A 24321-nucleotide genomic window follows, 5' to 3' on the forward strand; every position below is an offset into this window, starting at 1 on the left:
GGCCCGCCCGCTTCCACTTTCCCTCTCAAAACAAATTTTATTTCTTTCTATAATATCTTACCGCGTATTATATATGATGTCATCTTCTGGCATTATAATAAAACCATTTTAATTTTAAATGTTTAGCTTTTGCTAGAGTAATATGTTAATATCTAGTGTTTAGAAAGAAAAAAGTCATGTTATGAACTTTTGACCATGAGCGTTAGGGCATAGTGGTAGCTCGATTTTTTCCTAAGAGAGATAGTCAGTTCAATCCTTAATGCTTGCTTATTAAGGGGGTGTTAAAACTCCTTATTTTCATTAAGTTAATAAGTTACAAAAATGTAATTTATTGAATTTTTCCTCTCCAATATAAGTAATCCCAAACACCTTATTACTTTTCCAAAACTTAGTAAGTTATAAGTTGGTGAAAATAAGCAATCCCAAACACCCCCTTAATATGCTTAAGCTTGCTGTTGTAAAGCTAAGAGCTTAAGGGGTAGGGTTTGCAGAAGACCACTAATGGGGTTGAGGTGACATAAATGACTTCACTGAAAAATCGTGCCCATTTCCAACGGCTACTAGTGATAGGGTCTTCTTGAGGCAGACCACGTACAATCAATTTTTTTGTATTTAAATAATACAGATAAATAGAATGGTAGAGAATGAGTATAGCATAGGTTCAATGTAGGGGTTGAAATGATAGTTGAGGTTGGCTTAGGTGACGAATGATTCAAAGAAATGAAGAATAGAGTATAACACATAGCCTAACAAATTGATTGTACCTCATGGTACTTAATCATATCACCAACTTCCAAACCTTTGGTTACATGGAAAGTTATTCCAATCATGAGTATAATCGTGATGAGTATTATCACATACAAATTCCATTTAATACAACACACTATTACATTGGGGGGAGGAGAAGGAAAGGAAAACAAACAATAATAATACATGATGTCACATATCGGGATTATTTGAGCTTGTAATTATTATAATTATTTTTTTGTATACTATATTTATATAACAACATAATTTATTCCAACTTTCAAAGTGATATAATAATTAATGGTTTTCTCCCACCATAATTCATTTTCAATGTATGTCTCATGAAAACTTGCTTCTTTAGTGTCTCTAATACTTAGTGCAACCATGCTTCTTGTACCGTAACGTCCCTGTTGGTCAACCAAGTCAAATGTGAGCTAAAAAGCTGATGATTTGTAACTACATGTTAACTTTTGGTAGTAGAATGAATAACTTACAAGTGGAGTATCTACTTCGACGAATATTGAACTTAGATTGTATTCCCAATCAGTTGAACAAATATTAGGAAGTTGGCTCTTGTCCGCTTTTGTGTCATCTCTCATTAGTTTGTCGATAATATCCTTCATGGGTATGGGTTCGTCATTGTCATAAGTACTGAGCAATCTTTTGAAATTCAATTTCAAACGTTGAACCTAGAACAAATATACTGGTTTACAATTAATGATATGTTATTGTTGCCTATATAGTTAATGGGACTTAATGATCTCGTTAACCAATTATGTAATAATGGGCGGTTGAGTCTAGTCTTAATTTCGGTTTTGAGTAAAAGAATATGTGACCTTGGGCCAAGGGGAGTCGAGCTTGGCATTGGAGAGAACGTGGATGCCGGGTTGAACTTGTTGAACCGTTGGTGGTTCACCTTTTGGTCGGTTTGATATGTAAAACATCTTGTTTGAAGAATGATCAAGTGTTATGAGGTTGAACCCATTGTACTCATGAACCTCCTTCACCAATTCTTTTGCAAATTCCTCTGAACTCTTTTTGCTCTACAAGACATATTCATCACATATTATTATTTGTGTTAAAAATGTGATAGCCAATACTCAATACATGTGATTTATGGACTGTTGTAAAACAAATGCACGCGTAAGCCCTATAATGTTTAGATCTACAAGTATTGTAATTTAGTGTTAACGGTTAGTTCACTAACATTTTTAACCACTAAATTAAGGGTTTTTTTTTTTTATATATGTCTCTTTATGTGCGGTTCAGGTATTACACTGTTTCGTCATTGAGCGCACACAATGCGTATATTTGCACGCAGGTATGACAATTTTTTTATTTAAATGTGAAATTTGCAATACGTGCAGCCTAACATGTTGCACAGTCAAGTTTAATAGACTTAAGTGTGCGTGTGTTGTTTTACAAGATAATATGCATGTCATGACTTAAAAATGTGATCATATATATGTAATTAAAAACGACAAATTATGAAATTTTTAAAGAAAACAAACCTCCAAGAAACGCAATGGAAGATCTCCTCTACTTTTGGCTTCAGGGAGAGTATGAAGCTCCAATACATTGGTAAGAAATGATACTCTACCTTCTCTTGTACATGCCAACCATGTCCCTCCGGCCACCTCATCTCGACCACCTAATATCTCTCCACCCTCCCACCACCCAACTGGCTTCGTCGGCCTTAAAGTTTATTATACACGATGATAACATGTTAGATATTACGTACAATAATATAAAAACCAAACATAAACTAAATCATTTACATGTGTATTAAAAGAATGGAAACAAATGGAGGTAGCAATAAAAGAATGTAGAGTTAACATTATGCAATTAATTTAGGTTATATTTGTTTGTAACTGGAATACAGGTGAAATACGTACGCTCCATTGGACCAAAAAAATTGTGTATAATTGAGAAACGCATAACTATAATACACAACTTTTTAGTTGCTGAATATCAAGGTAGCATTTTTCAAATACACACTTTAGGAATATACAAATTAACGTACATGTTTTTTGAATGTAAAATTAAGGTAAAAGATAGATAATAAAATTGGTACAAGATGGAATAAAAATACTAACATGCATCAAAACACTTTAAATGGATTAAGCAAACCAAACAACCCCTTATCGCGTATCAAAATATCCTCGGTGTCATCTTACATCGCTTTAGTTAGATAACCGCTTGTTATTATATTAGCGGTATAGTTATCGATCAACTACTTAAAACTATATTTAAGCACATAAAGTATTGTTGGTTGGTCAGCCTAACTCGAAGTAAAGTGCTTTAGCTAGCACATAGAAATCAACCATTACCCAACCTAATTACTTTGTCACAATGTTGATGTGATACTATGTGAAGAAGCGTGTATCGACTTACTTGTATACGATCAACGTTCCTCGGGTACGAGTGTGCTATATCACCGATGGTTTTCCGAGATACGAGTTCTTCCACCTACAAAACGAACAGTACCGTGAGCTTACCCCTCAGAAAGGGACAGAGGGGTCCTCTTTGGGGTAACCCTCCGGTGTGAGAATCAGATATTGTAGGAGAGGATAATCAGAATCTGAAAATGAGTAAAGGACTTAGAATATATTTTCTTGCCTGCCTCCAACTGTGGAGGTGGTGTGGTATTTATAGTATTAGGGTTTCCAATGATTGGGCTCAGACCCAATTAGGGCCTTTTTGGCCTCCTCCTATTGCTTCGCGTCACGTGTACTTAGGACACCTGGTGCTTTTTCATTGATTATTCTCTGACCAAGGTATTTCACCTGACCCATGTGCCATCACGCGGTGGCACATGGGCTTTGCTGAGTTGTCCACCCTTCATTGGCAGCTGTCAACATCAGCACATTCTTTATTCCTTAAAAGATACCTTCTGGAAGGTTGTCTGATGAGTACAATCATGGTTGTCCTTATCCTGATTTGGATTAGACTATTGTCTCATTTGTTGAGTGTCGCTTACGCGCGGCCTTTATGCGCCTATCCCGGGGATGCGCAAGGTCTTCTCTTTATTCTCACACTAAATGTGTGTGTTGTGTGCATATGTGATATGCGCCACGCGCAGATGTTTCATGCGCTTGCGCATAGGTTTTGGCTTTGTGTCTTCATGACATCCTGATTTCAAGCCTCTTGTCTATATCTTGTGGGTTGACCCGCCCCGCTCGATGTTAAGGCGGGTACATACCCCTTCAAGCCCCCCCAGTCTAATGTGTGTCTTGTCTTGCGCGAGCGAGGTAAGATAGATATTAGACTTAATAGTTTGCTTTTTCAATAGGGCTTGTTTTTTTTTTCTTTTCTTGTACGCCCGTTGCGCGAAATTACATCCCTTTGGTTAAAACGAATCGTCAATGCACGTGGTTGGTTGGTGTTGACATGCATCAGAGATGGAGACGTTATGTGTCAGACCTTTCGTGTGCTCGAGGTGCTACAGTGGCTTTTCACGTCTCCTCATACAGTGTCAGGAACACGTGTCGCGCTTATGTTGACCTACGCCTGCGAGTGGGGGCGCGTGAGCGTAGATCTGATTATTACTTGTTTCTCTCTCTCTCCTGGGCCTATAAAACCAAACCTTTTGAACGGTTTTTTCTTCATCTCCACTGTCATTTTCAGAGTTTTTGCCTATCATTTACATTCCGATTAAGAGCTTTCGTCTTTGTCCCTGAATTCCGTGCTTAAAGTAACCATATTGTTCGATTCGCAATTGTATGTCTGATAACCCAGACACCACAATTTCCCCTAGTAAAGGCCGTGTAAAATCAGTGGTTATGTCTACTTTGAAGAAAACCGGCAAGGGTACTCGGGTTACCGAGGCCTTGTCGGAGGAGGGAGGGAAGAACAAGACGGTGAAGAGATGGGATGAGATTCCCTGCAAGTTGAAACAACCTGATTTTGATAATCTCGTCGCCTCTCAGGGTTTTCTCCCTGAGTATGGTTGTCTGCTCCCGGTGACCGGGCAAACGGCGGCGGATCCTCCCGCCGGCTATATCTCTTTATATTCTCACTTTTTCACCCACTGTAATCTTCGTCTTCCGATGACGAGGTTTATAGGTGCGCTGTAAGGCCCCAAACCGGTAGCCTTACTTTAGCGTCGGATTTACTCATAAACACAGTTCTTGCAATCAGAGTTAATTAAAACTTTCGCGGAAACGTTTACTTGAAGCATTCGTTACAAAACATTCAATCTCTTCTCTGATACTATAAAACAAATCATTAAATTTAAAACATCTTTTCTTCCATCTTAAGATGCCAGCCGTTCAATCCATGCCATGTGCCATCCTCATGCTAGTTCTTTGGTCTGATCACCTGCGTGCATACTAAGAGTCAGCTACGCTGAGTGAGTTCTAGTTAATCAAGCAACTTATCATACAACCACTACATGCATCAAATACGTATCCGAAGACACGTAGTCCACTATCTAACCTGCTTACCTTACCACTTAGCCTCTTATTTACACCTACCACCTTACCACTTTGCCACTTTAATAACGTATAACGTTATGCCACTTTGCCACTTTGCCACTTTAATAACGTTTAACGTTATGCCACTTTGCCACTTTGCCACTTTAATGACGTGGTCACGTATAGGCTTACCCTACCACGTACTATCGTCATGCCACTATCACTCTTACTACACCCTTGCCACTTCTAACACGCTCTACCTCTACTTATATACAACATGCTTCATATCATTTACATAATAAGCAAGTCACATCATAGCATACATACACACTAATAACCACTTGGCAATCACTGTCCTTGGCGATGCGTGCAATATCCGAAGATCGTTCACGCACCAACAAGTATTATATAATAGCTACCTCGTATAACATCTATAGCATACACTTACCACTTAAGGTAAGTGTATTCACACTTCACATCGAGTATGCACACAGCCCCGAAAACATAACAAGGAAATGGGGCTAGAAACTCACCTGAACTCTGCCTCTTCCTCCGATAGTTGTAAATCCCTTCTTTAACTGAGCTCGGCTGACTGTATAAGTTACACGTATCAATACTCGCCTGATCTAATCTGGCGGCCTAGTATTAGCTTACTTTTACTTATCGTTTTAATTTATTTTCTAATCGAACTTGACTCTAGGCGAAGTTAAACCTTAGGCGAACTTAGCTTTAGGCGAAGTTGTCATCAGGCGAACTTAGCTTTTAGGCGAAGTTGTCATCAGGCGAACTTAGCTTTTAGGCGAAGTTGTCATCAGGCGAACTTAGCTTTTAGGCGAAGATGTCATCAGGCGAACTTAGCTTTTAGGCGAAGTTGTCATCAGGCGAACTTAGCTTTTAGGCGAAGTTGTCATCAGGCGAACTTAGCTTTTAGGCGAAGTTGACATCAGGCGAACTTAGCTTTGCAGGCGAAGTTCATCAGGCGAACTTAGCTTGCAGGCGAAGTTGTCGGCTGCAGCTACTGTTCGTCCTTAATCATCTTCGTTTCTTAACCAAATAACTCGATTTAGGTATCCACGGAATCGTCTGACCAGCGCCTACAAACCCCAACCATCAAATCGACCTAACATTGATGTTTAAAGGGTGCGATTTAGGCATATAGGTTACGGGTTCTTTTATCAATCGATTAACCCATCAAATCTTAACCATTTTCAGTAAGTTTAGCTTTGTAGGATTCGTTTTTACCATACAAACACCGATCTATCATTTCTATACTAATCCAAACCTAAACGAACAAGTTCTCGATATAAACGTACCGTAAATGAGTCGAACTACGAACACGAGCTGGTCTTGTTGCTTTGGTTCGTCACGACGATCTAGCACCAACAAGCTCGGGTCCTCACCTTTGGATCTTGGTTCGGGTTGTGTGTTTTGGAGTGTGTATAGATTATGATGGAAATCAAATGAGGGTTTAGGGTTTTAGGTTGGTTTAGGGGATATTTATATCCCTTAAAGCCCATGGACCTAAAGCCCATTCTCATTTAACCCATCTCCATTAATCTAAATCCATGATCCGTTCTTTACTCGATATTAATTAATTAATAACGCGAACTCACTAAACATAACTTTCTTTATTCAACATTATAAATTTTAGGATTTTACATGCGCTCCTCCAATTTTACGGGATTCATATATCTCAAGTCCATCACTGTGGATTAGTGCGCATGACTCATTTTGAGTTCATGTGCAAAGCTAAGCGCGAGGAGCCCACCCCTCGGCGCTTTCAATATTTTTATAAGCCGAAAATCCAAGATTCTTGGTTCTCATTCATACCGCGCAGTCAGAAGGTTAAGTGCTGCACTGTTACCTTCAAAAGCCTTCATGACTAGGCTGAAAAATTCTTTTATATCAAGGCTGGTGTTTTTCCCATTCGTATAACCATGCGCGCGATTACTTCCGCGCCCGCGGATGATGACGTTCTTAAGAATCCATCTTGCGCGTTGGTTAAAAAATTAACTGCTGAACCATCCCCCGCCAAGAATATTTGCGAGGAAGCGTTGGTGGGGGTTGGTATGAGCAAGAGGTGGACTGACAGCGAGACTGAGCCTGTCATCCATGTTGATGGCTCAGGTGGGTTGTTTGTTCATTGCATTAATTTTGCGCGAGTATAATTAGTTTTGCTGATATCACTTATCTTGTTTTATGCAGAAAGCAAGGAATACATCCACGCCGTCTATGACGAGCATACAGAAGGTGGCTCTGTCGCCCTGAACGCTGGGGAAGTTGCTTTCCCTGATCGCTTCGATGATATGTTCATCTCTGTCGACTTAGAATTTTGCTTTGACAGCGATGCACCTGGTAAGCCCTTGTATTTGTGTTTAGGCCCTTAGAATACCAAATTTGGTTTTAACATTTCTGTTGCGCGTATTGTAGATGCGCTCGCTAATTATGAGTTGGAGCCTGTGGAAGAGGGAGGGGAGGAGGCAGAAGCTGAAGCGCAAAAACTCAAGCGCAAGGCTAAAGGCAAAACTGGCGCAGGGGCCAGTAAAAAACAAAAAAAAGATGATGCCTCTGTTGCCCAGAATCTTCCTCCTACTCAAGTGAAGGGACTTGAGAAAACCAAGGGTTTTACTTCCAAGTTTTCCTCGTCTTCTTTGCCTCAAGGTGTGGGCAATCCTCCAGTCCACACGAGGTATGGTGCTGCCACCTCATCTCTGCGCGCGGCGGACAAGGGAAGCGGTGCTGCGCCTGCTGTTTCGTCTTCTCCAACAGGTATACTTTGTTTATATTTTGTGGTTTTATGAGCGTGATTCCGATAGAGTTATTAATGAAGCTTTGTTCACTCAAATGTTTGTAGAGCCGGCAACGTTGGTGGCTCAACCTCAGGCGCAGCAAGGTGCCAAGGCTATGCCGAAGGTTGTTTTGAAGTCCTCTGTTTTGCCCTCAAAAAGAGGGAAAATGGACTTCATGGCGATGCTTAATTCGCGGACTGCGGTGCGCCAAGGTATTTATTGTGCTTTTATTGTCTGATTTTTTTCTTTTAGTTCAAGTCATGAATCATTTCTCCTTGTTGGTTTTTTCATAAGAATTATAGCTGGCACACAAGCTGATGGTGGCACTGCTAGCGCTGGCGCCGTTAGTTCTGCTCCTGCTCCAACAAGTACTGAATCTCCCCTCATTGGGATCACTAAGGAGCAGGAGACTATTTTTCGTGCTGCTCTAACAGCGTCAAGACCTCCCTCACCTCCTCCTGCGCGCAGCCCTCCTCGTGAGACTATTTTTTATTCTTCCAAGTCACAGGAGAAGAGACCTGTTATAGAGGATGATGAGGAGGTTAATTTTGAAAATTCTGATGGTGGCCGCGTAAGCCCTATAGCGCCACGAGATTTCGTGGCGCAGCCTTTATCTCATGGGGCAGGCAGGAGCTCATCAGCTGGCGCTAATCTTTCTGCCGGTTCTCCTCAGGTATAAGTTTATTTTGCTCCGCTGTGCAGACTTCCAAACTAGTGTTTAGATAACTAAAACGTTTCTTTGCGTTGCTTTGTGTTTGTAGGGAGCCGATCACATATACCGCCCGAGCTGGAGTATCACTGAAGAGAGCTCATTCCAATCCTTGGGCGTATGTGAAGACTTTTGGGCTCACTCTGTTCCTCCAGCGGACCGCGCTCGCGCGGATTTGCTTAATGACCACCTTTTTGCTGGGTCTGCGTTTTTTGCTGCCTCCCAAGAGCTTCGCAATGATTATATAAAGGTACGTGATGCCCTTGCGGAGGCCAAGCAAGAGGCTAAGATTTCTGCTTGGAATCTTTCTGATGCCCGAGAGAAAGCTGAGAAACTCCAAGCAGAACTTAGCGAGAACCGGGCAAGTTCCAACGCTGCTTTTATGAAGAGCGGGCTTGAGCTGCAAGCTGCGCGGGAGAAACTGCAAGTGGCAGAGGCAGATGCGGCCAAGTACGCGCGTCGAGCGCGTGACCTGGAGTTGGCAGTGGAGGCGCATGACCAAACTATTGCGCAGGTTAATACTGAAAAATCTTTATTGGAGAGTGAGGTTGCGCGCCTGAAGAAAGAGCTCGATGCTGCGCGAGCGGAAAAGAATGAAGCCTTGGCGGCAGCAGCGTCTGACAAAGAAAAGTTAAAACAAGCCAAGGAAACTGTTAAGTTGTTAAACTCTCAAATCCCTGCTCTTGAGACGTCTGTTTCTTCCCTTGCGCAGGACCGTCAATGGCTGATTTCACAGGGTGTGACTCGTTGCGCTTATGCCATGAAATACTCAGACGAGTTTCAGACCCTTGTGATGGACTGTAATGCGGCGTCGCGCTTGGTGGGTCGGGCTGAGGGGTTTAAGGATGGTTATGAATATGGCATGCTAAAGAAGAATCCATCCGACTACCCTTATCAGCTCGACGCTGTCTGCGCTGACATGGCTGAGGTGGGGGAGAAGTACTTGAATACTCCAATTCCCATCCTTGAGCAGGTATTTTAACCTTAATGAGTTTACCTGACTTATTTTTATAATCTTTTGTACTTATACTGTTCCTTGTGACTTGCAGATAGCCGCGCTTGCTGACCAGCCAGATCTTGGCGCTTTAAAGAAATTACTTGATGAATGTGAAGGGACTGGTGGCAATGATGATGGCGCGGGCAACGCTACCTCTGCCAGCGGCTCTGGCGTGGCCACAGGACCTACTCCTGACGCTATCATGACAGAAGACGACTATATTCAAGACGAACAGCTTGATTATGGTAAGTTTGGAGATGACGAGGAGCGGGTTGCGCCAGATGCTGAGGGAGGAAATAATGATGAGGAAGATGAAGAGGCTGATATTAACATAGAGACTTGAAAAGCCCTTCTTGTTTTTTTTTTTTTTTTTTTGTTTGTAGTTTTTACCTCATCATTTGTAAATTTGTAAACTTCTATGTTTCGAAATGAAATTTTGTTTTTCCCTTATTCTCATCTTGCGCATTCCCAATTCATCTCTTTATATTGCATGTGTGTGCTTGTTGAATATAAGGTATGCTTACACATTGAAACTTGAACAAGGTTGTAAGGAAATTATTTTTACTTAATCATTAACAGTTGTCATATTTCAAGTTATTTTGCGATATTCTGAATATGCTGACACGTGCCTTGGCATTTCATTATTCCTCTTTTGCGCGACGTTATCGTGCATTTATTATAGGGAATTATGAATGAGTTTGTTAGCCTTTACGTGTCAGTATGTGTTACTCTGCCTATATCCATTATAATCCTATGCGCGGCCCCGACCTGAGACCTTAACAACTATGCTTTTGCATGTGCTTTGCCTTAGTTGTGCTTAGGTATTTTTATGGTCCAGCTGCGCAATACGTAGGATGGATGCTATGAGTAATTTGAGCTAAGGCTCATATTATTGGGCTAAGGCCCTGACGTTTTAGAGTTAAAACTCATTAACGCGTCTGAGCTTGAAGCTCGCGCATGTATGTTTTACTTCGTTTTATTTTTAGTTTGATGTCAATACAATGTTGTCATATTGCTCAAAATTAATAAAGGGAAGTGTGAAACATGTATGCAAAAGGTAATAGAACGCATAGAGCGTATCATTATTCATAATGGCTTAAAAAGCCTTGATTACAAACTTGACGACTTTTACATGAAACATTTTATAAGCTGTGTTGCGTTCCATGTGCGCGGGATCTTCTTTCCATTTAAATCTTTTAAAACATATGCGCCTTTTCCCAATTCTTCCGAGACTTGATAAGGTCCCTCCCAGTTGGGAGACATCTTTCCCAGGGGTATTGCGCGACTAGCTTCATTGTTCCGAAGGACAAAATCATTCTTCTTGAAGTGGCATTCTTTCACGCGCTGATTGTAGTATTTTTCTAGCTTTTTCTTGTATTTGGCTTCACTGATGATAGCCGCCTCTCTGCGTCCCTCAAGTAAATTGAGATCCAACCTCCTTTCTTGCTCGTTATCCGTCTTACTCATCATGAGCACTCTATAGGATGGGCATCCAATCTCTGCTGGAATCATAGCCTCCGTTCCATAGGTTAGGCTGAACAGGGACTCGCCATTGCTGGTTTTGCTTAATGTCCTGTGCGCCCACAGGACATTAGGTAACTCCTCGACCCATGCATGGGAATCTCCCTCCAACCTTTTCTTCAGCCCATTCAGCAAGCTTTGGTTCGCGCGTTCCACTTGGCCATTCCCTTGAGGGTGGTATACTGAAGTGAAGACCTGATTGATGTGCAATTCCTTGAACCAACTGGATATCTTCCTGTCAGTGAATTGTTTGGCATTGTCGCTCACGATTTCCATGGGCAGGCCAAAACGGCATACGATGTGACTCCATATAAATTGCTTCATTGCCTCGGCTGTGATTTTTGCTAGTGGCTTGGCTTCAACCCATTTTGTGAAATAGTCTACTGCCACTACCAAAAACTTTACTCGCCCTGGCGCTTGTGGTAAGGGACCCACAATATCGATTGCCCACTTGTGGAAAGGCCATGCAGAGGTCACCGGAATCAAGTTGTTCTTTGGCCGCATGGTATTTGGCGCACAGCTCTGACACGCTTTGCATTTTTGGATCTCTTTTAACGCGTCCAAGTACATGCCTGGCCAATAGTAACCTGCGTTCATTGCCTTGGCGATCACCATGCGCGGGCCAGCATGTATTCCACAGATTCCTTCGTGTATCTCTCTGATCACATAGCTTGCTTCCTCAGCGTCTAGGCATTTCATGAGTGGTCCAAGATAAGATCGTCGATATAACGTACCATCGAGCATTTCGTAGTTCTGCGACTTGTGTCTTATCTTCCTCGCCTGTGCGCGATCGTCTGGTACCTTTCCCTCCTTCAAGAATTCCATTATTGGAGTTATCCATGATGAAGGTGTTGTATGAATTACAAGAACAGACTTCGCTCCCACTGACGGGTTGCTCATTACTTCCACCCTGACATCTTTGCCAAAATGATCGAAGCTGGTTGATGCCATCTTGCTTAGCGCGTCGGCAGACTTATTTTCACTGCGCGGAATGTGTATGATTATGAAAAAGTCAAATTGTTCGATGAGTTTCTTCGCCTGCTCTAGATACAGAGGCATGGTGTTCTCCTTGGCATCATAAAGGCCATTGACTTGTGCTGCTACCAGGTATGAATCTACATGAGCCTCTAGCTTTTTAACTCCGAACTTGTGCGCGATGCGCAAACCAGCCAGCAGGGCTTCATACTCAGCTTCATTGTTGGTGCTCTTGAAATCCAACCTGATTGCGTAAGTATACTCATGATTTTCTGGATCCACCAGTTTGAGGCCTGCGCCGGACCCTTCGTTGTTTGAAGCTCCATCAGTGAATAATCTCCAAACGTTTTCTTCATTATTGGCTTGCGGAGGGTCTACTTCGCGCTGAGCCTCTTCGACTTTTCCTTCAGGGATTTCTGCGATGAAATCAGCTAAGACTTGTCCCTTGATTGCTGGACGAGGCTTATAGGTGATCGTGTGCTCCCCTAATTCCAGCGCCCATTTTGTCAGCCTTCCTGATAGCGCGGGACGTCGCAAGACTTGCTGGATGTTGTAATCAGTCAGGACTTCAATAGGATGACCATTGAAATATCTGTGAAGCTTGCGCGACGCATGCGTTAGTGATAAAACTAACTTTTCTATGATGATGTAGCGCGTCTCAGGATCTGTCAGCACCTGACTTACATAATAAATTGGTGTTTGGATTCCCTTGCGATCCACCAATAATACTGCGCCAATGGCGCGCTCTCCTGCTGACAGGTACAACGTTAAAGTTTTACCAGGTAGTGGAGCTGTGAGCGCAGACAGATTTATCAGACATTCTTTTATCTCACTGAAAGCTTGCTCGGCCTCAGGCGTCCACTTGAATTGGCTTTTCTTTAAGCAATTTCTCAATGTGTTAATGAATGGGTAGATTTGCTTGCATGGTTTGCTAAGAACCTGTTAATTGATACCAATCTACCATTCAACTTTTGAACTTCCTTCATGGTAGATGGTGAGGGCATGCCGAGGATAGCCTCCACCTTCTCTGGGTTCACCTTGAAACCATCCTTGGTGACCATTACGCCGAGAAATTTCCCTTCTTCCACGCCGAATGTGCATTTGCTCGGGTTGAGCTTCATGTTTACTTCCTTTAGGCGCCGAAGGGTTTCTTCGATGTCTTTGAGCATTTGTTTTTCCTCCCTGCTTTTAATCACCAAATCATCCACGTAGACTTCTAAGTTTTTTCCAATCTGCTCGTTGAAAATTGCATCCATGAGTCTTTGGTAAGTGGCTCCTGCATTCTTCAAACCAAAGGGCATTTTTGTGTAACAGAAAACACCCTTGTCAGTTCTGAAAGCAGTCTTGTCTTCATCCTGTGGTGCCATTTGAATTTGGTGATAGCCCTTATAGGCATCCAGGAAACATTTGAGCTTAAATGGCACCACAGAGTCCACCTTCATGTCAATGTTTGGGAGGGGTAACAATCTTTTGGACACGCCTTGTTGAGGTCCTTGAAATCAATGCACATTCTCCATGACCCATTGCTCTTCTTTACCATCACAGGATTGGCTACCCATGTTTGATATCGTATTGGGCGAATGATATTCGCGCGCAGTAGATCTTCTACTTGCTCATTCATGGCCTTTGTCTTCTCGTCTCCCATGACTCTTTTCTTTTGAGCAATTGGCTCCACGAACTTGAATGTGTTGAGAGAGTGCTGCGCCAAGTCTCGCGGAACCCCAGTCATATCAGAATGTTGCCACGCGAAGACTGACATATACGTTGTGAGCAATCTTTTCATTCTCACTCTTGTGTCATCTGATGTCGTAGCTCCGATTGTGATTGTTTGTTCTGGGAATTTTGGGTTGAGAATCCATTCCTCTGGCGCGTTGTTTGCCACTGGAAGCTTCATTCTCCCCTCTCGAGGTATACTTATTACTGCGCATAAATGATCTCGGTACACAAATGTTACTCCTGTTGGTGTTGGGAACCCCAACGCGCCATGCGCTGGTGACGGTATGGCGTTGAATTGGGCAATCGTTCCTCTACCCAAGATCATACTATGGCATGAAGTGGTGGGCAAGACCAGGAAGTTGACAATTTCAGCTCGCTTGTGCTTCTCATCCCCCATAGTTAGTTCGAATTGTATCTGACCTAGGGGGTGAATAATTTCGTTCGAGACACCCGAGATTGGTGCACTCACAACTTCGAGCCTTGCTTGGGCTGCTGGATCCAACTTCCTGAAACATTGCTCATACATGATGTCTGACTCACTACCGGTGTCCACCAGGATTCTTGACACCTCATAATGAGCGATGTGTGCAATGATGACTAGAGGACTGCTGATAGACGGGCCTCCTCTGATTCTTGGAAAGATTACTTGTTGCTCGCGCCAATCCCCTTGGATTTGCGCGCTTCTCTTCCTCGATCCTTGCCCTTGCCTTCTTCCTTCAGCTACACAGATTCTTTTGAATTTTTTACTGGCTGAGTCTCCGTCTGGTTGTTCGTTCTCTGGTCTTGGATTTTTTACCAGGTGAGCCAATTTGCCTGATTTCACATCTTTTTCGATCGCATCCTTCAAATGATGGCATGCATCGGTGTTGTGCCCTGTGGATTTGTGAAACTCACAATATTTGCCACTGTTCGGTGGTCCCTTATGGAGTAATGGCCTGGGGTTTTTAAACTGGACATTCTCTGTGCTTAACACTTGCGAGGGCGTTTTGGTGAGGGGAGTCCATATTCTTGGTAGAGGTCTGTTAGGCTCTCTGCCGCCTTCCTTCTTGTCACCTTCTCCGCGATTAAGAATGTCTTTTTGGGGTTGGGGTGAACTTTGTTGCGCTTGCTTTTCTGCAGGAGAATAATTGGTTTGTTGCAACCTGGACCATACGGAGTTTTGTTTGCCCCTCATTTCATTGTCGCGTGGTGCTTCTGTTTGATGCCCTTTATCTCTTGCTCTGTCTTGGGCAATTTGTTTTTCATTTCGCGCGAAGACTCGCGATGCTTCCATAAGCTTAGCCCAAGTGGTTGGCATGCCCTCTCTGCTCACGAGAGCTCTGCGGAGTTGATCACTGCGCGCACCTTGTATAAAGGCCACGCGCAAGAGTTGTTCAGTGATGCCTCCAATTGCAAGAGATTCCTGATTGAAACGAGTTATGTAGTCTTCAATGGTTTCATCATTCCTGCGTACGCAGTGCATGATGTCATCGGGGTCGCGCGTGTGTCTGCGCTGCTGTACAAAGTGAGCCTGGAACTTTTCCAATAGCTCTTCGAACCCATCGATTTGTCCTGTCGGCAAGCTTTCGAACCAGACACGCGCTGCACCTGTGAGGCAGCGAGCAAACATGTGACACCATGTTGGCATCGTCCAGCTTTCTAAGTTTCCAGTGTTATAAAAACCTTGTAAGAAATCATCTGAATCTGTTGTACCATCGTACTTGCCTAAACCACTTGGCATCTTGGTTTTGTGTTGAATGGGAGCCTTCGCAATGCGCTCAGCGAATTTTGAATGTTTTACCAAGATGGCTGGCCTATATGGTGTGGTTACGTCCACTTGTCCTTTCGCTTGTGGGTTGTATGGTGTGTATAAATCCATATCAGCTTTGGCTCCAGGTGCTATGTGTATGTGTGCGCGAAGCTGTGAACCTCCTGCATGAGTATCTCGCGTTTTCTTCATGCTGTGCACCTCTTCCTCATCACTAATATCAGCTTGTTCGGTGTGAACAGAATGACCGTCTTCCAGCGCGCGCGTCTTTTTTGTTGTTCCCTGAATGGTTTGTTTATCAAATGCGAGCCTTTGTATTAAATCGGCTAACTTTTTGTGTTTTACCAACTCATTGTATTTGTCAATTAAACGCCGTTGTTCGTTTATGAGCCATTCTTTAGGGTCATTGGTTTCAACTTCCGGGCCCATTGGTCCTTTTTGTTTTGTACCAGTCAGATTTTGGAACGTGAGATCGTCTGGGGGAGTTTCAGTTTGACTATGAGGTGTTGTGTTGAAGGGATGGTTACTGGTGGTGCGCGCAGTGTCACGCGGCGCCCTCAGAACCTGATGTCCCTCATTAACATCCTCAAGCTCATTATCCTCCAGAACCTGATCGTTGTTTCGAACACCGGAAACCATGGTGAAGATTTTCAGAGAGAAAATTGATGAAATAGTGGTTTTGTTGCCGTTGTAACAGGTGATGGCGCCAATGAAGAAGCGTGTATCGACTTACTTGTATACGATCAACGTTCCTCGGGTACGAGTGTGCTATATCACCGATGGTTTTCCGAGATACGAGTTCTTCCACCTACAAAACGAACAGTACCGTGAGCTTACCCCTCAGAAAGGGACAGAGGGGTCCTCTTTGGGGTAACCCTCCGGTGTGAGAATCAGATATTGTAGGAGAGGATAATCAGAATCTGAAAATGAGTAAAGGACTTAGAATATATTTTCTTGCCTGCCTCCAACTGTGGAGGTGGTGTGGTATTTATTGTATTAGGGTTTCCAATGATTGGGCTCAGACCCAATTAGGGCCTTTTTGGCCTCCTCCTATTGCTTCGCGCCACGTGTACTTAGGACACCTGGTGTTTTTTCATTGATTATTCTCTGACCAAGGTATTTCACCTGACCCATGTGCCGTCACGCGGTGGCACATGGGCTTTGCTGAGTTGTCCACCCTTCATTGGCAGCTGTCAACATCAGCACATTCTTTATTCCTTAAAATATACCTTCTAGAAGGTTGTCTGATGAGTACAATCATGGTTGTCCTTATCCTGATTTGGATTAGACTATTGTCTCATTTGTTGTGTGTCGCTTACGCGCGGCCTTTATGCGCCTATCCCGGGGATGCGCAAGGTCTTCTCTTTATTCTCACACTAAATGTGTGTGTTGTGTGCATATGTGATATGCGCCACGCGCAGATGTTTCATGCGCTTGCGCATAGGTTTTGGCTTTGTGTCTTCATGACATCCTGATTTCAAGCCTCTTGTCTATATCTTGTGGGTTGACCCGCCCCGCTCGATGTTAAGGCGGGTACATACCCCTTCACTTTGCAAACAGCATAAATTGTATGTGGACTATAGTCTATAGAGTGTGTTTTGTTTATTACCTGTGGTGATACTCATCTCTATTAAGCAATAAAAGGAAAGGGTAGAGGGGGTGAACTTGCCAAGCAAACACTGCAATGCACATGATATCTAATGTTTTAATATTGGCTTAGATCAAGAGTGTGTGTGTCTATGTGTTTATATATGCACATCTTGTTGTACAAAGTTACATAATGGTCCCTTGAATGTTACCCTACCAAACATGATTTATCAAATTTTAAGTAACAAATAAACAATGTTGGTATATATCATAATGTAGTTGGTGTATATGTTACTTTGAACTGATTATTGTAATTTGTAAGGTTAAATGACTATGGTTTATAATTAGTTGTAACAATGCTATTAAATCATGTGATTAACATATAGCTTAACATTTTACCATAAGAAGCTAGAGCCATAACCAAATTTACAAACCTAAAAACTAAATTAACAACTTAATGCAACTAACTTAACAAGAGATCTAACCAAAGCACCAAACACACGTTTTTGTTCAATATTATACCTTGACAATTAATCAAATACCGTTTGTTTCTCTTGTTTAATGTGGTATAGTGTAACGTCTTCATGGTTGGGTTAGAGTTTGAAGCAACAATTGACGTGTTGTGTTTATTAGCATGGTTAAACAAAGAAAATTTGCATGAACAAAGAAAAGATTAAACTTGTTACTTAAGTAAATGTAGAGGGATCGATAGTGCATTCACATTTTTTGAGGGTGGTGATGGTATGAACAGCCGGATAAGGGTGGTAATGGTAAGTACATTAAATGTTCATTTGGTGTTAGTCTCATGTGCACGAATAATGGTATTCCATATTTACATGGAGCAATTAATAGTTTGAGTTTTAGGTGGTTAAGCCTTATTTAAAACATTTATTGCCCTTTTTTTAATGCAATTTGTTAGAGCGTTAAAAAGAAGCTTATTAGAGGATTTATGTGTCCTCAAGGGACATAGTATGGCGGTAAGATATGTTAATCCATACAACAATTATATATCTATAACTTTATCTTTAGTTTCCTTTTACATTTTAATAACTTAATGCAGTTCGGTAACCCAAAAATCTATGATACGGATGTCCATTTGGGCAAATGAAAGACCTGTAAGTTCATCAAGAACGTGCATTGCGATATATCCATTGTTGATGGTCTCGTTATAGAACCTAAAACTCTTATATACATTTATCTAGTGTCTAAGCTCACTTTTGCATCATTTACCCCTTACAGACTGTACATAATATGGATTACAAAACTACCCTAAGTACCAAGTATGCATTATTGTTGTGAAAGCAACTAGGTAACCTCACTAGTACAAAACATCCATGTGAACTAGTAATCACCACCTAAATTTGATCGTATTAAATACTTGTATTTAAAGGGAGAGCTTTTCTTCATGTGGTTACCGAACTTTCGCAATATAGTAGCTACAATCTTACAAGTACAAAAGCAGTTTTAGAAACCAACAGCTTAGATAAGATTAGAAGTCATATTTGTAGCCCCTTTCACTACCAATCTTGGCCCGTTGTCCGAAAGATTGTTTCAAAGAAACAGAGTTCTTAGTCAAGTTTGCTCCAAGGCCTTCCAAACAGACCGCAAACTCCGTATAATTCAAAATCAGTTGCAAATTGTTATTTATGATATATATATATATATATATATATATATATATATATATATATATATATATATATATATATATATATGGTAAGGATCCTAAGAGAACCATTGGCAAATTGAGAACTTTGAGAACCATTTTGGACCATTAAAAAAATCCTCTAAAAAAATTAAAAAACAAACAAAACCGAAAATTTTAAAAAAGTAAAAAAACCAAAATTCTTATATTTCATTCTGGTTTCATTAAAAAAAAACCCGAATTTTTTTTTTTAATTTGTATTATACATATACACATATGTATACTTTCATTCAATCTCTAGTTACGTAATATACACATATGTACATTATCATTTATCTTAAATTATACATATGTGTATAGGAAAAAACATGTGTGTACATATTATACATATATGTATAATAAAAAAAACCGATTTTTTTTTTCTTTTTAATTTACTTATACACATATGTATACTTTCATTTAATCTTTAGTTATGTAATGTACACATATGTACATTATCATTTACCTTAAATTATACATATGTGTATAGGAAAAAAAACATGTGTGTACATATATGTACATATTATACATATATGTATACGTATAATTTAGCTAAACCGAGAAAAATTTTTTACGTTTATTTTTATTTTATTTTAATTTTTTTAGAAACCGGGATGATAAATAAGAACTTTGGTTTTTTTACTTTTTTTATTTTTATGTTTTTTTTTGTTTTATGATTTTTTTTATTTTTTGGTTTTTTTGTGGTCCAAAATGGTTTCATAGTTCTCAATTCCCAAAAAGTTCTCACATGATCCTGATCCTATATATATATATATATATATATTACTATTTTGGATAATTTAGTTAAGATAAAAGGATTCAATTACAATATAGAGGCATGTAAGCGATCAATAAGCTGCGCCGCTACCCCCTTTTGAAGAGCAAAACCGATTCAACTTGAAGTGGTAAATAATGCAATTCACCTCACCGGTTCAACCTGTCAGACTAGCCCGAACAAAGATTGTTCAAAAGTACTCAACTAAACTGGTTATGAGTTATGACTTATGATGACACTTGCTAATCCGGTCTAGTTCTAAGAACATTGACTTCATGTAAAGCAAAAAATAAAAAGTAGCCCGTAAGCAAAAACCGAACTGTACAACAAACCAAATTAACTATAATAACAAAATAACCAATGATTACGCTTTTTTTCAAAAAAAAAAAACAAACAAAATACATACGTTTTGGTTCAAGTTTAAATGTAGAAATTATAAAAAATAGCAAATTGCGCTTATAAGTAAGGATCTTAATGGTTTAATATAAAAAAGAGCATATATCTAGGAAATTATATACTTATTATTGGGCCAAAGTGAGAAAATACTCACCGGATCACCTAAGCCTAAAGTCTGCACACTTCTGGCCCAAAAACAATACCAAGCCTGTGCAGTATGCACTATTAAAAAATAGTAAGCCTGCTCACTATTGGGCTAAAAGCGGCTAGTCAGCTAGCTATTGAGGCCCAAGCCCACATATATTCAGTTTTTGACTAAAAATCAAACAAAAAAGTCAAAATACGAACAAAGTCAGCGGATTTCTCCGTTTTGTCCCTTTACAGTTTCTTCGAAGCTATTATTATTTCACCAAAAAATAATAATTTCGACTATTTATATATTTTGCCCATCCATATGAAACCCGGATCGCCCTTCGGGCCTACCAAACCATCTTTGGGTCAAACGTTTCAACCGGTTATCATACACTTCACAAAACTTTTCCTCCCACCCATTGGGCTCAACTGCAAGATGCCCAAGCCCAGGAGCCCGATCATTCGAGTTCAAATTAACCGAACGCGTCCAATCCACAACATAAGCCGACACCCTTCTCCTAAACTTGGCCTTGAACTCGGCCCACGCTTGGTACTTGTAATGGTTCACCACCACGGTCCCAATATTCACCTTCTTGCTTTTATACCCGTCTTTTAACTTGAAATGATGAATCACATTAAGCAAAGACTCGTTAACCGCTTCAAGAAGCACTATTGACTTGTGTCGGTTTTCAACTTCTTTTCTACAGTTATAACCCTGTGTCACTCCAGTTAACGGGTGTGTCGTCTGATTCGACGGGCCAAATTCGTAGCCATGAATGGTTAACTGACCGTAAGGTTTTGCAGGTAAAATCGATTGTAAAAGCAATTTCGATGGTTTTGATGAAGCCCGTGTCGGTGAATAAACAAATTCATCCACGTCAATGAACATCATCCACTTACACGTGGTTTTGGCCTGCAATACTGCGTGTGAGAAACCTGCTTCCTGAGTTTTCGGCCATAGCCAAAACCGCTTCTCGATAGCATACCCTTTTGACTTTAACAAATCCACAACTTTATTAAAATCATCATCACTTCCATTATCATACAATATGAACTTATCAACCCCAATTTTGGAATGATAAATCACCCATTCTTTTAAAAACTTTGCCACATTGTAAACCATGGTGCACGCGCACAATAGCGACTTTGTACCACCTTTTGCTATCTTGCGCTGGGACGAAAGGTACGCTACTGATGGAACCACCTGTTTGGATTTTAAGATGAGAAGAGAGACTTTAACTGGACTTTGACTTTGACTATGACCAAACGCCGTTAAGTCAGGCCGTTGACATCTGAACACTTCCTGAACAGAGCTAGTAACGGAAGACGTAACGCCGTTAACAGTGTCGTCACCAAAAAGACATTTAAATTCCGTTGGACTTCTGTTGACTCCTTGCCGATTATTAATACCTTTCGCGAACAAAACGACGTCGTTCTCCGTTTCCGTTACGTCGTAAACAATGAAGTTCCACCGGAGTAGCTCCGGCGCCGTCGCCGGCAACAGATTGCTAATCAGCTTATATTCATCCGGCGATTGAGTTAACACCGGCTGCCGGAACGGCAGTCGCCGGAGAACACGCTTCGGCAACTGACACGTGTACGTTTTCCGATCTGGACACGTCATCGTTCCGGAAAACCTAGCCGGAGAAAACTCTTTCGTATCGAATAAACAGTAAACCGACGTGCAGTTTCTATCGCCTCCGATCTCTGGCGACAGTATGACTGACGCCTCCCATGACGGAAACAAAACCGACACATTCGCAATCGATTGAGTAGCGATTTCATTTAATTGAACCGAATTGGCTGCGTATGGAGGTTTTCCGGTGACGGCGGCGGCGTCGGTTGTGTAACACCCCAACCCGGAGCAGGCTGACGTGTCACTATTACAGATATCATAGACCAAACAAAAACCATTTAAACGAAATGAAAAGAATCCCATGGCAACCAAAAGAGTTAAAAACACTGAAAGAAATTCTAAGTCAAATTTATTAAATGTTTAAAGAAAATTAAATCAAGTCCTTATTCTTGAGCTTCATTTTACTCTCATCACTGATTTCCCCGATTTCCCGAATTACCTGTTAGCAAATAAGACAGACACAAACAAGAAAATACGGCTGAGCCAAAAATTGCCCAGTAACGGAGAGAACAATAGTACAGGTAAAGGCATACATAAGACAAAACACATACTGAAATAAAACTGAAACTATTGCGGATATAAAACCACGTTTTAGACCGAACTATAATTAGATGCGAAACATAATCCGATACACGATCGGGACGTAATCTGAATATACTCAAATTTAATCAAATGCAGATACACATATCAAAACGGACCAGAAATATAGCGAAACAAAATATAATTACTAAAATACACGACGATGATGTTAAAATAAATAGGTTGTGTAATACGGAAGCACCCAGAGCCTAAACAGAGGGGTACACAGCTAGCTAGTCCATGCACCAAGGAGACGGTGTGGGTGGCGTGCACACATTGTTCCATCTCAAACAGAAGTCAGGAGTCGGAGCTAAGATCGATCTATACGCCTCTAAGTGGCCAAGGTACTACATGAGTACTTTCAGAGACGCCGTGAACTTTGATTACGCACTGTCACGATAAGTGCCATGTCGTTGACGCCCCAACGACAAGTCAGAAATGCTCGGGTAACAGAGTACTGAACTAAAGTCGTATAACTAAAAGATATTTAAACAGGAACATGCAATAATGAATTCAAAATATATATAACCTATTGCATGCTATAAAATTAATATAACCATATCATACGAATAAACCGAACTAGATAACAAAAATCCGCACTACGAAGTGACGGACATCGAATATAAAATGGACTAGAACCAATACTATGAGTGAAGAAAAACAGAATCCGTACCTTATAAGCGAGTAGCGATAATCGTAAAGAGACTTAAGTTTGATTAAACGTCGAGAGAACCTTCAAGATGGTGGATTCACGGTGGTGGTACTTAGCGGGTTCCCGGTGGCAGCGGCTTAATGCGGAAACACAGAGAGTGGAGGCGAGCGGTGGTGTGTGACTACCGGCGTTGTCAGCGAGAATTTGCATAGAGGTGGTTGCGGTGCCCGCGGCTTCTCTGGCGAGTTGCAGAGTGGCGGTGACTAGTTTAGGCTCCAGCGAATAGCGCAACCTTCCTTCTAACAACCAATGGCGTTGACGGTTGTTTCCGGCGAGTTGTAGGGCGGCGGCGGTGATGGGTATTCGGCAGAGAGAGATTAAGGTTTAAGGTTTTGATAAAAGAAAACAATAATCGTTCTTTGTATTTATGATAGTCGACCCCCTGAATTCGCGAAATCAACAACAGTTTGTTTTTGAGTCTACCACGTTCTCTCGTCGGAAAGGTCGGGAAGAAGAAGATAAGCATGGTTTTCAAATTTTACTTTAGTTAATTGGCAAGAATAGCCCTTCTAGTCTAGAATAGTTTTTTTTAAACACCCTAAACTTATTATTATATTATATCGATTGAGTAACATTAATTAATATATCACATTCAGTTAGTTATCATTGATATTCGATCAGTTTTTAATAATTACCGATGCGTTATATTAATTCGATATTTAATGTTTTAGGCTTTCAAATTCTCGTATATTACAATTCTACCTCCCTTAAAAGAAATTTCGTCCTCGAAATTAACGTTATACTTCACTACTCATTCGGATATTTCAGGTTGTGTGATGTTCGTTGATGATTAGGTTATTGTAGAGTTGAGAGCTGAAGACGGAGGAGCGGCGGCGGTGGAGGTGATCGGAGGCGGTTGAGATGAAGATGAGGTAAACGGCGGCGAACGAGATGACGGAGAAAGATACGTACAGGAAGAATGTACGTATCTTTAGGGCCATGTTTAGTGTAAGAAGATGAACAACCATGGCTATATATGTATATGTTATATATGTATATGGAATGTATGGAATAAGGGTTTTAATATGATTTATTTTGGAATTAAATTTGATGAAATAAACCTTATTTGATTCCAAATTTGAAACAGAATATACTATTTGTTATCCTAATAAATGTATAAAGACAAGTTTGTTTATTGAGTAAGATAAAGATGTAGATGACCAAAAATGATGTGAAGTTGGCAATTGAGTTGCAAAGAAGTTGC

General features: G+C 41.0%; 2 protein-coding genes across 2 annotated transcripts; both read right to left on the reverse strand.

Annotated features, from left to right (window-relative positions):
- Window positions 1-998: 998 nt before the first annotated feature.
- LOC143564436 (uncharacterized) lies at window positions 999-17308 on the reverse strand. The gene is made up of 5 exons (XM_077051709.1): window positions 17226-17308; window positions 2259-2442; window positions 1584-1790; window positions 1242-1436; window positions 999-1154 (listed from the first exon to the last, which is right to left on the reverse strand). The coding sequence occupies exons 1-5, from the start codon at window positions 17306-17308 to the stop codon at window positions 999-1001; spliced, it is 825 nt and encodes a 274-aa protein (XP_076907824.1).
- Window positions 17309-20491: 3183 nt separating this feature from the next.
- LOC143564437 (glycosyltransferase family 92 protein Os08g0121900-like) lies at window positions 20492-24058 on the reverse strand. The gene is made up of 2 exons (XM_077051710.1): window positions 23932-24058; window positions 20492-21993 (listed from the first exon to the last, which is right to left on the reverse strand). The coding sequence occupies exons 1-2, from the start codon at window positions 24056-24058 to the stop codon at window positions 20492-20494; spliced, it is 1629 nt and encodes a 542-aa protein (XP_076907825.1).
- Between the last annotated feature and the right edge of the window lie 263 nt (window positions 24059-24321).

This window comes from Bidens hawaiensis, unplaced genomic scaffold (genome assembly GCF_021521415.1).
Source record: "Bidens hawaiensis isolate Kalapana, Puna unplaced genomic scaffold, B.hawaiensis_p1.1 tig00022003_1, whole genome shotgun sequence".
NCBI classification, from domain to species: domain Eukaryota; kingdom Viridiplantae; phylum Streptophyta; class Magnoliopsida; order Asterales; family Asteraceae; genus Bidens; species Bidens hawaiensis.